This window comes from Spinacia oleracea, chromosome 4, assembly GCF_020520425.1.
Source record: "Spinacia oleracea cultivar Varoflay chromosome 4, BTI_SOV_V1, whole genome shotgun sequence".
Classification (NCBI taxonomy): Eukaryota; Viridiplantae; Streptophyta; class Magnoliopsida; order Caryophyllales; family Amaranthaceae; genus Spinacia; species Spinacia oleracea.
In genome coordinates, this window is record NC_079490.1 from 26,680,355 (window position 1) to 26,695,095 (window position 14,741).

At 41.4% G+C, this 14,741-nt stretch overlaps 2 protein-coding genes across 3 annotated transcripts; both read right to left on the reverse strand.

Moving 5' to 3' along the window:
* Positions 1-2,991: 2,991 nt before the first annotated feature.
* Positions 2,992-4,219, reverse strand: LOC130459845 (uncharacterized). The gene is made up of 2 exons (XM_056827451.1): positions 3,944-4,219; positions 2,992-3,838 (listed from the first exon to the last, which is right to left on the reverse strand). The coding sequence occupies exons 1-2, from the start codon at positions 4,154-4,156 to the stop codon at positions 3,251-3,253; spliced, it is 801 nt and encodes a 266-aa protein (XP_056683429.1). The 5' UTR covers positions 4,157-4,219; the 3' UTR covers positions 2,992-3,250.
* Positions 4,220-9,356: 5,137 nt separating this feature from the next.
* On the reverse strand, positions 9,357-14,455 carry LOC110789915 (uncharacterized). Of its 2 annotated transcripts, none has more exons than XM_021994637.2 (4): positions 13,238-14,455; positions 10,590-10,845; positions 10,390-10,511; positions 9,357-10,095 (listed from the first exon to the last, which is right to left on the reverse strand). In XM_021994637.2, the coding sequence occupies exons 1-4, from the start codon at positions 13,307-13,309 to the stop codon at positions 9,640-9,642; spliced, it is 906 nt and encodes a 301-aa protein (XP_021850329.1). In that variant the 5' UTR covers positions 13,310-14,455; the 3' UTR covers positions 9,357-9,639. The 2 variants fall into 2 exon arrangements, with proteins under 2 accessions (XP_021850329.1, XP_021850328.1); XM_021994636.2 differs by having other exon boundaries at positions 10,590-10,863; positions 13,238-14,449.
* Between the last annotated feature and the right edge of the window lie 286 nt (positions 14,456-14,741).

Genomic DNA, 14,741 nt, shown 5'->3' on the forward strand with positions numbered 1-14,741 from the left:
GGGATGTGTCAGTGGATGGCTCAGCTGCACAGACAGGCAGTGGGGCTGGAATAATCATGAAATCGCCAGCAGGAGACATTTTTGAGTATGCTATAAAGTTTACGTTTAACGCGTCAAATAACGAGGCAGAATACGAGGCAGCAATTGCCGGCATCCAAATGTGCCTCGCAGCAGATGCCAAAAGAGTAATACTGACAACAGACTCCCAGCTGGTAGCAAGTCAATTCAGCGGAGAATATGAGGCCAAAGAACCTTCGATGGTCAAATACCTGGAGAAGTTGAGGTCGGTGTCGGCTCAGCTAGAGAAATTCAGCATTAATCTGGTACCCCGAGCAGAGAACACACTGGCAGACGCCCTATCAAAGTTAGCAAGTTCAAATGTCGCTGACTTGAAAAGAACAGTCATGATGGAAGTCATGAATAAGCGAAGTACGGAGTCGGAGATAATACGGGTCATGGCCATCACAACCACCTCAGAATGGTACGATAATATCCAAACATACATACAGACTGGAGCCCTACCAGCAGATTTTGCAGAGGCCAAAAAGACAAGAAGGGACTCGGTTTGGTACATCATCCTGTGGGACGGTTGTACAAAAAGTCATTTAGCCTGCCATTCTTAAGGTGCCTGACAGCATTCGAGTCAGCAAGGCTGATCGAAGAGATGCACGAAGGAACATGTGGAAACCATGCCGGTGGAAAACCCCTTGCCATCATCTGTCAAAGGCAAGGCTATTACTGGCCAACAATGTTAGAAGATTGTCGAGCTTATGTAAAAAAGTGCGAGAAATGTCAAAAGTTTTCAGCTGTAATAAACTTGCCGGCCAATGATTTGATGCCCATTCTGAACCCAATCCCATTCGCACAATGGGGAATGGATATTGTTGGACCATTCCCAATGGCGGCTGGAGGGCGCAAGTTCTTGATAGTAGCAGTGGACTACTTCACCAAGTGGATAGAAGCAGAGCCGGTAGCAAAAATAACGGCAAACCAGGTGAAAAAATTCATATGGAAAAATATAATAACGAGATTCGGGCTGCCGCAGGCAATAGTTTTTGATCATGGATCACAGTTTGATTGTGCACCCATACAATGCTTCCTGGGATTATACAGAGTAAAGTTAGCTCACTCATCAGTATGTCACCCACAGAGCAATGGGCAAGCAGAGGCGGCGAATAAGCAAATCCTGGCTGCTCTGAAAAAGAAACTAGAAGACTGTAAAGGCAAATGGGCAGATCTTATGCCAGAAATTCTGTGGTGCAACAGAACTGCTATCAAGGAGGCTACCGGCGAGAGTCCGTTCAAATTGAGCTTCGGGTCTGAGGCTGTCATACCGGCAGAAATGGCTCTGCCAACCATGCGAATCCAGCACTACGATGAGGAGAGAAACGATCAGCTGCTGCGACACCAGTTGGATTTCATGCCAGAAATCCGCATGAAAGCAGAAGTAAGTTCGGCAGCATACAAAAGCAGAATGAGCAGAGCATACAACAAGAAAGTGAAGCATCGGCCTCTAGGAGTGGGAGACCTGGTACTGCGGAGAACGGCGGCAACAGGAAAAGGAAATGCTCAAGGAAAGCTGACAGCCAATTGGGAAGGACCATACCAGATATGGGAGGAAATAGTTCCTGGATCATACCGGTTAATGCAAATGGATGGTACCGCGCTCAAAAACTCCTGGAACGCCAGTACTCTAAGAAAGTACTATGTTTGAAAAACTATAATGATTATGTATGAGCAGACTGATTGCAATAGCAGTCTGCATTTTGCTGTTATGTATGGTTAGGGCGGTCCTCAAATACGGCCAGTCCATAAATGAAGGAAGAAAAAAAAAGCAAAAAACAAACGCGGCACAAATCAGCACACAAGGTAATGTATGGATGTGATCAGTAGCAGTAAAGAAAATAAATGCCTTCTGGGCACTTTACTGTGAAGCGTAGCAGTCCATAATAAAGTTGTTGTGATCAGTAGCTTTGGAGAAAATAAATGCCGTTAAGGGGCACTCCATTGTGAAGCGTAGCATTCAACGAAGTGTATGGATGTGATCAGTAGCAGTAAAGAAAATAAATGCCGTCTGGGCACTTTACTGTGAAGCGTAGCAGTCCATAATAAAGTTGTTGTGATCAGTAACTTTGGAGAAAATAAATGCCGTTAAGGGGCACTCCATTGTGAAGCGTAGCATTCAACGAAGTGTATGGATGTGATCAGTAGCAGTAAAGAAAATAAATGCCGTCTGGGCACTTTACTGTGAAGCGTAGCAGTCCATAATAAAGTTGTTGTGATCAGTAACTTTGGAGAAAATAAATGCCGTTAAGGGGCACTCCATTGTGAAGCGTAGCATTCAACGAAGTGTATGGATGTGATCAGTAGCAGTAAAGAAAATAAATGCCGTCTGGGCACTTTACTGTGAAGCGTAGCAGTCCATAATAAAGTTGTTGTGATCAGTAACTTTGGAGAAAATAAATGCCGTTAAGGGGCACTCCATTGTGAAGCGTAGCATTCAACGAAGTGTATGGATGTGATCAGTAGCAGTAAAGAAAATAAATGCCGTCTGGGCACTTTACTGTGAAGCGTAGCAGTCCATAATAAAGTTGTTGTGATCAGTAACTTTGGAGAAAATAAATGCCGTTAAGGGGCACTCCATTGTGAAGCGTAGCATTCAACGAAGTGTATGGATGTGATCAGTAGCAGTAAAGAAAATAAATGCCGTCTGGGCACTTTACTGTGAAGCGTAGCAGTCCATAATAAAGTTGTTGTGATTAGTAACTTTGGAGAAAGTAAATGCCGTTAAGGGGCACTCCACTGTGAAGCGTAGCATTCAACAAAGTGATATCAGTAGAAGGAACATTCATTTCAAAATATAACATTCAAACAAACGCGCAAGATAGTAATACCGGCATAATCGGAAGTAACATACGCAAAAAGAAGGAAATATGAAATCGAAAAATTACTTGTCATAAATACATGGCCACAAAAGGGAGTACACGAAAAACCGACAGCCATCACCCAAAAAACTTGCGAAGTGATTAGCTGATAACAAGGCACAAAGGGATGCCGAATAAAACCAACACCGCCACAATAATACGATGTTATAAATTAAAATTACATCAAAGTTGAAGTGCCCTAACAGCATTTGCCAAAAAATCTAAAGCCAACCGCCAAAATAAAAATAAAAATCCTAACAAGTATGAGGCCGGCTGGGAAAAGAAGAAGATCCGCAAGAGGAGGAAGGTGATGACTGCCGAAACCGTCAAACGGCAGGCTCATCATCAGACCAATAAGCTGCTTCCGGAACATCCAAAGGAGGCAGGGTCCTCTGATTAGCATTGCAAATCACCGCCTCGGGTAGCTCCTGAGGCTCAAAGCCGGTTGCAACCTTATACAGCTCTTTCTCCTCATAACCATCTTCAAACTCTTGCCAGCCATCCTCGTCCAGCTTCTTCACATGGCAAACGACCCGATGTGCAGCACACCAACCGCCGTTATGGCGCAAAGTCAGAATGTCGTTAAACCAGTCAGACTGGAGAAGTTTATCAACGGCTTTCTTGGCGGCAGATTTCTTTACGCCCGGCAAGCTTGCATTAATACTTGCCAGCTGTTGATCCAAACCGTCTGCTCTCTCAGCCTCAGCCTGCAGCTTTGGCTCAATATCACTGAGCCGTTTATTAGCCGCCTCCAAATCAGAAGCCGCAGCATCCAACTTCTTCTTGCTGTCTTCCAGCAAAGACTCAGCATCCTCAGCCCGCTTCCTCAAATCGGCCATATCAATGTTATTCTGAGTCAGCTGCAGCTGGTTCCAGCGGTAAACGTAGTACAGGTCCATGCTGGACTGAACGGCCTGAAAATAAAACAAGGAAGGGAATCAAAATAGCCCTCAACCGGAAAAACATATTGCAAATAAAAAATATATGCGTATAATAAATGTATACACAAGATAACATACCTTGTAGAGGTCATTAAAGTGTTGAGCAGCAGGGGCATCAATCTGACCTTGTGGCCTGTCAGCAGGCGTAATCAAATCTTTAAAGGCACGGTAGCCTAAGTCGCCACCGTCCTTAGCCGAATCAGTAGCCACCGACTCCCCACACAACAGGTCAATGGTGGGATAAAACTGGTCGGTAGGTTCGCCGCCAGGAGTCTCGAACCATGGCTTCATTTGCGGTGGAATCTTGAAAGGAGTATCCTCGATCCAACCACCGGTGCGGAGGGGTAGGTGATAATTCAGATGAGAATCCCCAGACTTGTTCTCGCTGCGACTGGCGGGAGGCATACTAGAATTACCACCGGTAACAGCAGCAGAAGTAGCTTGCCGGTGGAAGTCCTCAATAAAACCGCCGACAGGACCCTCGTCCAAAATCTCAATAGACGCTGGTGGAGACGGCTGCGCCTGAAGGGCGGTTTCAGTAGTTTTCTTGGCAGCAGACTCCAAGACCGGCTCATTTGCCTCGTGATCGGCGTAAGCATCATCTTCACCAGTGCCCCTTGCCCTCTTAGTCGGATTAGACCGACTGGAATTAAGAGACGACCTTTTCCGGCGGGTTCCACCTCGGCCTGTTGGATTGGACTGCATTGTGGATGAAGGCGGAGCTTGAGAAGCAACGACAGAGGAGGATTTGGATTTGCAGGCGGCACTCACACGATTCTTTGCAACAGTGGTAGTAGAGCGACGAGAGGAAGCTCGGGTCGAATACGTTGCTATTGTGTCGTATTTAGCTTTAGGTTGAGGAGGCTGCGTGCACACAGGTCTCCAATTCTCGTCAAAACCAAGAAGGTCCCTATCCAAGGTTTTCGTACCTGAAAAAGACGACAAAGGAATTAATACCGGAAAGACACTTGTACAAAATAAAAAAATTGATTATTTTCAGGCGGGCAAATCAACTAATGATGTGTTTACCAAAGCAATGAGTATTGCATAAACCGACAGCAGACAACGGTTGGCTACCCAAAATATAATAGGCATTAGGAAGCCAATTTCTATTTACAGCCTGCTTCTTGCTGAGGCCGACATCAAGAATGTCGCACTCTAAATAATCAAATGCTTTTCTCTCCCGGCGGCCCAAACCACGCTGGTTATACTGCTCCATTCGAGGCCTAGGTTTGGTAAAAGTCCGCCGAAGAAGAAAAGTGTCGGGAACTTGAACAAAATAAAAACGATCCTGCCAGTCTTTACAACTCGACAGCGGCGGATGCACAGTCTTCCTTTTTGTTGCACTATAGGCCGACATCCACCCCGTCTCACCGTCCTTCTTTAGCCACAGCAATCGCTTGAATAAATTTAATGTCAGCGGCCATTACTTAAACAGACACAGCCAGACGAAAGAAATAACGGTTCTGATAGTAGTAGGTGTAACCTGGGCCAAACAAACATTCCAGGCGCGAAATATCTTCTCAACGAAAGGATGCAAAGGAAAGCGAAGCCCAAAATCAAAATGCTTCGCATAAACAGCAATATGGCCGGGAGGGCAATCAAAAATTGTAGCACCTTCAGCCGGCACTACCAATTTATATTCAGCAGGTAAGCCAAGAAAAACCCCCCCATGTACTACATGATTCTTCTTAATAATCAAATCGCGCCATGTCTTCAAAATCTTTGTCGTGCGAGGAAGAGTCTCTAAAGGGGGAAGCTCTTCTTTCCTGTGAACGTCCGTGGAGTCGTCGGTAAAATAAGGCTGCTCCTTACCCTCATCCGCGAGAACTTCGGCCACTATAATATCGGCAGGGTCATCATCATCTGAGCCAATACCCTCATCGTTGGCTTCCACACCCTCATCGTTGATTTCCATACCGTCTCCACCAGACACGCCGGCTTCATCGCCACCACCACTTCTGTGTTCGTCAACACCCTTACCGGCGGAATCCTCAAAAATGGAATCACCATCAGAATATTCCCCAATAGCAAGACCAACGTCGTCAGTAGCAGGCTCTTTACCAGGGCGGCGACCGCTAGTGCTAGCTGGTTGTTCTGGTGCCATCCTATCAGCCTGACCAAAAGAAACACCGAGGTTGCCAGTATTAGTTCCATACTGTCCATGGCCACTACCGGCGGAATCCAAAAATTCGCGATAAGAGCGAATGTGATACCGCACTGAAATAGGGGAGACATCTAAAGCGGCCTCGGTAGCCGGAGTAGGGCGTTCTTTAGATCGCGTTTCCCTTATCATTCGAGACCGCAGTTGATGTAGGGCAAAGCAACGCTCTCTCTCAGCCTGACTCAAACCCTCGTCATACACCTCACGAATGGCGGTTCGTCTTAAATTAGATTGAAAGTACGGCTCCTCCCGGGCCCAACTACAATTACTCTCTCGAGGAACACTCCAACCAGAAAACCCAGAAGGTTGAGAAGAAGGATTGTCCCCGCCCAAAGTTTTGGTCATTTTCGAGGCGGCGGGTAGTAAAAAGTAAAACACAACAAAGAAAAGCAAAAGCTAAGTAATCAAAGAGGAGCAGAAAAGAGGGGGGGGATACCTACGAATTTTCTGAAGTTTGAAATACAATGAACCACGTCAAAGAGAAACACAGAAAAAACCTACAAAAAACACAGAAACAAAGAAAAATCAACCACAAGGATAAGAGAGGGGAAGGAAAACCCAGAATTCAGCAACGAAAGGAAAAGAGGCTAAGAACCTTAGCAAGTACAAATCACCACAACAGCAAAGACTGGGTAAAACAGCAACAGAGTTCAACACAAAACCGCAAGGGAAGAAAGAGAAATCGAAAATTCAAACGAAGTAAAAGTGGTTAAAAAAGTAAAGTCTCGAAGAAGTTTTGGGGTCTTATAGGTCAAAGAGGGGGGATGTGAAAGGTCATGCCCCTTAAGTCGAGCAGTTGAAGAGACAGTTACGATCGAAATCAACGGCCCAAAATAAGCACAACAAATAAGGCACAGGATGAAGGCCACGTGGAGGAACGTGGCTAGCAATCTCCCGCCACTTGTAGGGGAAAAATTCGAAAAGCGGTAGTCATCTGAAGTATCCCCAAGGGGGCTAGTCGTCAGAATCTTTTACAAGGGGGCTAGTCGTCAGAACCTTTTACAAGGGGGCTAGTCGTCCAAACGGCAATTTCAAGGGGGCTAGTCGTCCAAACGGCAATTTCAAGGGGGCTAGTCGTCAGAACCTTTTACAAGGGGGCTAGTCGTCCAAACGGCAATTTCAAGGGGGCTAGTCGTCAGAACCTTTTACAAGGGGGCTAGTCGTCCAAACGGCAATTTCAAGGGGGCTAGTCGTCAGAACGGCAATTTCAAGGGGGCTAGTCGTCCAAATCTTTTTCAAGGGGGCTAGTCGTCCAAACGGCAATTTCAAGGGGGCTAGTCGTCCAAATCTTTTTCAAGGGGGCTAGTCGTCAGAACCTTTTACAAGGGGGCTAGTCGTCCAAACGGCAATTTCAAGGGGGCTAGTCGTCAGAACGGCAATTTCAAGGGGGCTAGTCGTCCAAATCTTTTTCAAGGGGGCTAGTCGTCCAAACGGCAATTTCAAGGGGGCTAGTCGTCCAAATCTTTTTCAAGGGGGCTAGTCGTCAGAACCTTTTACAAGGGGGCTAGTCGTCCAAACGGCAATTTCAAGGGGGCTAGTCGTCAAAATCTTTTTCCAAGGGGGCTAGTCGTCCAACCCTTTTTCAAGGGGGCTAGTCGTCAAAATCTTTTTCCAAAGGGGCCAGTCGTCCAAATATTTTTTCCAAAAGGACCTAGCAACAAAGTTATTCTTTCAGAGCGAAGGCAGTCGTCAAACTGTTCGCGGTCTTTTCTCATAAACACTCGCAACACAGTCAGCACCTGCGCTTCACTCTGAGGGGGCTAGTTGTACCACCAGGTATCAAAATAATACTTATTTTTTCCCATTAAACTCAGAGCAAGCGCAACAATGGTCATAAATGCCCTTACTCTGAGGGGGCTAGTTGTACGGGGTGTCCTACCGGCACCACCTGGTACCGGCAGAACTCCCCGTATGTAAACTTAACCTGCAGGTAACCTGGTCATCTTAGGTAAATATCCTCTACCGGCATTTCTACAAGACAGCCTACCGGCATTATCATGAAGACAACCAATCAAGGGTCACTATCAACAGGTCGCTATCTAACCACAAGGGACCTACCAGATCATACCCTTGGATTGGTCTATATAAGGAGCACCTCATTTATTGCTATGAGGTACACAAACACTTAAAGACACTTCTTTCTTACTCTCTAATCATTTCTTAATCATCTCTTAATCTCTCAGTAATCTTACTTAAGCATCGGAGGGGGGATCCTCGAACCACCCCCGAGGCTAGTTAACCCATTCTGTTGTGCAGATATCAACCGGCAATCTCGACAGGAATCCAGTATCCCACAGTCAGCTGTTCTCATTCCACACACGGAACAGTAAGTCTTAAATTATCTTATACGAAGTATATATTATTTGGTGCAACTAAAAGAACTTTTATGAAGTAGGTAATAATTATCAAATTATAATCCTTTAATCTACTCATAGTGACGATTATCTCCTAATTAATTTGTACTTTGTACGGCTTATTAGATTATATCTCGTGCACGCACGGATATTCTAAAATTATTACTCCCTCCGTTTCAGATTAGTTGTTATACTTTCCTTTTTCGTCCGTCCCAGATTAGTTGTTACACTTCTAAATTAGGAATGACCCAACAATTATTATATTGTCTCTCTCTTCCCACTTTTTTTTTGTCCTCACACTCTCTCTCATTCAATTAAAAAAATGTCCCACTAACTCCTATCACATCTACTTTTTCAATAAAATAACAATTGATAACCAACCAATCACTTATGACCTAAAACTTTGTGCAAAGGTAAATATAACGACTATTCTGAGACGGAGGGAGTATTTGACTAATTTTTTTTTCTAAAATTATTATTTGACTATTTTTTTTCTTCTTCCAAAGCTACTGCATAGTTAATAAATCTCAAGTATACCCATTTAATCATCGTTAAAAAAATATTTATATTAGATTTGACAAAAATATTGAGTAAATATATTTTCCATCATTGAGTAAAAAGGTGCGGATAACTTCAAATACGATAAGATAAGTTCAAACATAATTAAGACATTTAAGACAATTTCAGACATAACATACTTCTAGACCATGCCCATTGAGTGATTCTTCTTTATTTTGCTTGGGTTTGGGTAGCCTTGTCTTTGATCAACTTTGTGAACGAAAACCAACTAGTTCAAAAAGTACAAGTCTCCTATACATCTCATGAAGAACACTTTGTACTTTACAATGCTGTAAATCTTCCTTATTCTCTCAAAGAACATACACGCACGTTTTTTCGAGCCTGATAAAAAAATTCATCACAATGCATAAATTGCTTTTACAGACCAATGATATGAGGAATGAAATAACAACAGTGATGTAAAGAGGTAGATTGCTAAGTGAGTATCATCCACGTTCCCATACCACGAATTAAATCCTTACTGTATAGAAAAAAAGTTGAGATAATAGCAGAGTAAATTCAGGAAAATCATGATTCTTATAGAAATCAGCTAGAAAAAACAGGAAGTTAAGCTACAAAATTAAAAAAGTTAATCTGCTGCAATAAGATCACAGAGTTGGATTAGCATGGTCCTTCTGATCTTGTGTTTTGCCTGATTCTGTAATTGGCTTGTTTAGGTCTGTATTAACTGCAGATGGTTAAGAAACTGTATTTACCAGCCCATCATCCTGATTCAGCATACCCGAAGGCCCATCAGCATTATCCAGTCCACTTAAGGATCCCTGTCTCTCTAAGTTTTCTGCTTCGTTTCCAGCATCTTGAACATTATTAGTTGGATCACTTGTTCTGGCTCCAAGAACATTACCAACATTAGTACAAGGAGATGCATCAATAATAGACTTCCCTTGATCTGTTGCCAAATTACATCCTGTGTCATCATTTGCAGGTTTTCTCTCTAATGACTTGAGAACATCTTCTAGCATTGAAATGCGATATCTAAACTCAGTATTATCATCCTCCAAGCCATCAATGAATTCATTCAGATTGTTCATCTTAGTCTCCAGCTTTAGAATGCGGCCTTTGGAATGTTTCTGTTCAGAAACTCTTTTATCCAAGCTATTAAGTCTATCCCAAACATACTTATTCCGTAATTTCTGCACAATGCACATGCCAAGAATTATAAACAGGATTATCCTCAGAAAACCTTAATTTCAAGGTCCTTCCCTCACTGAGAACAGTGTCATATCTGATTCATGAATCAAACTTCTAAGGACTATTGAAAATAAAAGGTATGGAAATGAAGTCCACTAAGTGGTCTTAGAATGGTATTAATCTTAATTTCAAGTGTCCTAAGCCAATGATCAGTATTAATTGTTATTCATTCTTATAATTCCTTAGTAATAAACCAAGCATCAAAAACTTGACTGTTTCAAACATCAGAAACAGACCTGATAATGCCATGCACAATTATTTGCGTAAAGATATGGTGAATATGTCTCAGATGGGAAGTCTGTAGTTAGCTGCGGTGCTGGTGGAATAAGGTTGTCTCCAGGTTGAGTGGCTTGTTGACCTATACACATTGTCCATAAGATTCATGACATCAGCATGAGCAAAAGTGTTAATCATAACTGATGGTTCTCAAGCATACCTGAACCAGATTCCAACTGATGATGAAATTGACCCTGGCTACTTGAACCAGTTTCCCTCATTCTCTGCCTTCCAGAAACTTCTCTAGTTAGTCTCTGAGATCGTCGAATTTGAATTCTTCGATCTCTAGGACTACAAGGAACTGCGAAATCTCTACTTATCTGTCGGAGGGGCTCATTTGGCTGAGCTATCATAGATTTTTCACCAGTTTCAGGAAGCTCATTGTCACTTGAACTGCTACCAATTATATCTGGATTCTGCTTTAAAGTACAAATCTATCAAAGAAAAGCAAGCATGTCACATGAAATTGTTATTACACCTAGCATTTCAGCCAACAAAATAAACACCCATTTACTTCATTCATAAAGGTAATCGAAATACATTAATGAGTTGAACAAAGTACGATAGGAACGATTTCAGGTAACAACACCAATATCATTGTAACGAGATTAAAAACATAAACCAAAATCATAAGAAACTAAGCATTTCTTCTAGTTTATGCCAAGTTGAATAAAGCATAGACAAGGCAATCCTATCTCTCCTCTTCTGTTTGTTCTAAGTATGGAGTACTTATCAAGGATCATGTCCTATATAGGTTCTCAAACTGAGTTCAAGTTCCATTCTAGGTGCAGCAGCATGAAAATTAATCATTTGTGCTTTGCCGATGATTTAGTTATGTTCAGTAAAGGATATATGCAGTCTGTTCACATGTTGTTACAAGGATTCAAGCTCTTTTCAGCCACTTCAGGTCTACAAGCTAACAAAACAAAATCTGCTTTCTATGTTTGTGGCATGAGTGATGAAGAAGTGCACGACTGCACGGAATATCTGATATTTCTGGATTTAAATTGGGCTCTGTGCCTTTTAGATATCTGGGAGTGCCAATCAGTGCTAAGAAACTCACGGCTGCTGATTGTGAACACCTTATTGAGAATTAAGGTTTGGAGCACTAGGAACTTATCCTTTGCTGGACGCTTACTGCTAATAAATTCTGTCTTACTGAGCATAAATGTATATTGGGCACAAATCTTTATCTTACCTAAAGTTGTGTTCAAAAAGTTGAATAGCCCGAAACCTGGCTATGTTAAGTGGGATAAAGTTTGTAGCCCTAAATCTGCAGGAGGGCTTGGAGTTAGAAATATCCTACTTTGGAATAAGGTGGCAATTGGTAAGCAAGCTTGGCATATAGCTTGCAAAGCAGACAACTTATGGGTGAAATGGGTATTCAGCTCGCAAAGCTTGGCATAACGTCTACATAAAGGGCAAGATCTGGAAGGAGTATTCAGCTCCTGTAAGTTCCAGCTGGGCCTGGAAACACATATGTCAGTCAAAAAATGAGCTCCTCACAAGTAATTTAGGTGGTGCCTGGCTAACTCAAGGTAACTTCTCCATTAGTGATTGTTATGCAAAAATAACGAGGGTGGAACAAAAGGTGCAATGGTGCAGACTAGTTTGGGATAAATTTAATTGTCCTAAGCACATAATTATAGCATGGCTGGTAATGCACGAAAGGTTACAAACCAGGCAAAGGCTACAACATCTTCACATTGTGGATTCTGATAAATGTACAATATGTGATGCTGCTAGCGAAACACACAGCCATCTACTGTTTGAATGCAAGTACAGTGCTGAGTGTATCAAGATGTTGAAATCTTGGCTTGGCATTAAAGCAAGAGCTGTTCTGTTTCATACTCTCCTGTACTGGGCTCACAGGAGGTTTAACGGCTCAAAGTTCAGGAAAAGAGTCATCACTGCTGTGTTTGTAGCTGCAGGTTACAAAATTTGGCAAGAGAGAAATAATGCTTTGTGGAATGCAAGAGTTTCCTCTGTGCAGAAAATTTGTAATGATATTAAGCATGATGGAATAGGTAGAATTAAGAGTATTGTGCTTTGTAATAGGTGTTTGCTGGTGTGGTTCTTGTTGTTGTAAGGCTGCTGCTTTAGTTTGTTTTGGTCTTTTGAGCAAGAGGGGAGGCTTCCTAGAAGGGTTGCCTCTTCTCTTGTAGTCCTTAGGTTGTATGAAGTGTTCATGGCTTTATCAATATATCATTACTTTCTTACCAAAAAAAAAAAAAGTTGAATAAAGCAATTATTTTAGGTACCGCTTTGATTCTTTTCTGTTAATTCGCCATTAAAAGTCATCCAGCAGGTTCAATTAACCCAAAAAATCGATAATGCAGAAATAAATTGAGAGGTAAATAAAAGTCAGTCTCATTAACATCAAAGTCAGACTCAAGAACTTCCTCAACATCCATAACATTAAACTGACAAGAAGTAATCAATTGAACACAAGTATGACAGGATGATTTCACTAATATTCTGATCAGGACAGTAAATGATGATAAAAATGGAAGAAACTAATCAGGAAAGTAGACACCAAGTTGAATGAAGCAATAATTTAAACACCCATTTGATTTTGTTCTATTAATTTTCCATTAAAATTAATTCAGAAATGTATAATAATCCCAGAAAATCGATCATGCAGAAGTAAATTAAGAGATAATCAAGGAATAACATCAAGATTCTAAAAATAAAGTCACCCGTAAGATATAATTAACAGAAAGTCGATAATGCAAAAGAAATTGGAGAAGACTAACATTAAGAATCTAAAAATAAAACCCAGTTAAAGAATTAAGTAGAAGAACTTACGTCAAAGTCATCTTCATAATTCTGTTCTTGATCGTATTCATCTACTTTGTTCTTGCCCTTCCCGTTATCCATGGCGATTACAATCTTGAATGATTTTAGTGTTTGGGTTTAATCAGAGTTGAGTTACAGGGAGAGGAGATAATTTGTTCTTGAATGAAAGTGTTGAATTGTGTTTTTGAGCGCCAAAATATGAAATGGACGGAGTACTTCAATTCTTGCAACAATGTTTTCCTGACAGTTATACCACGTCACCAATTATTATTTAAGCTCCCCTTTCTTCCCAGATACTTCTCTGTAGAGATGGTTCAGGCCGTGCCATTTTATAGAAGATTTTTCCTTGTTTTTTGGAGCCCAATTCTCTTTCTTTTTTAGTATTCCCTCCTTTGCTTCCTTCCTTGTTCTTTTGATTTTCCCTTCTTCTTCCTTGAGATGTCTGCTTCAATATCATGGCATTCCATGAGACCTGATTTCTCTTCGGCATTGCATCGAACTCCCTTTCCGCACTAATCAAGTCCTCACAATAAACCAGCATACACAGGATACAAGTCCAAGAAACAACATTTCTCCCAAACATTTCATCAAACACCTTCTGTGCATCCCTAAATACCTTACATTTTCCCATGACATTATCAAAACTCAAACCCACAAACACATAATCTTCAATGAGTTCAATCACATATGTAATCAACAACTCACATGTCACGTATTCCCAACCCGACAAAACAAAAAAAACCCGGATTTATCTTCAAACCCAGAAAAACAGTACTACCTCTTTTTAAACTAATTAAACATGGAAAAAAAATATGCAGCTTCATTCTCTTGCATAGGTTACATAGCAAAACTCTAAACTAATTTCACGATTTTGCAACAAATTACTGAACTTGTATCTTTATTGCTAGAAACCCAAACACCAACTTTGCTAAAATGAGTGAGTTAACTGTGGAGCTTCCAAGCCTTCGATTTCGGTGACAATTTGAAAGCTAAGAGGATTTTATCAATTAATTTGAGAATTGGATTTTTTTTTTAAGGAGAATCGAGAACAGAAAGAGAGAAACAAAGCAAAGTAAGTGAAGGATGGGAAATTGGGCGAGCAAAATCGAGGGAAGTGGCTTTGTTTTTTAATATGGAAAACTGGTTGTTTTAGTGTTTGGCTTTGATCAGAGAAGAGTTACAGAAGGGGAAAGAGTTGAGTTGTGTTGCGTTTCTGAGCGCTAGAATATTTTTTTTTTTTTTCGGATTTTTCATGAAATGCCCCCGAGGTTTGCCTTAATGCACCAAATACCCCTAAACTTTTCAGAATGCACCAAATACCCCCGAGGTTTTAAAAAAATAACACAAAATACCCTTAGTGAGCATTTTCCATCTATTCCGTTAAGTCTCCGTTAGCGTGAATTTACTTTTTTGCCCTTTCTCAACCATTTTCTCTACTAATCCTAATATTAACACTTAATTATATTAATTAACACTAAAAAAATAATTAACTATTATTTTTTTAAAAAAATCA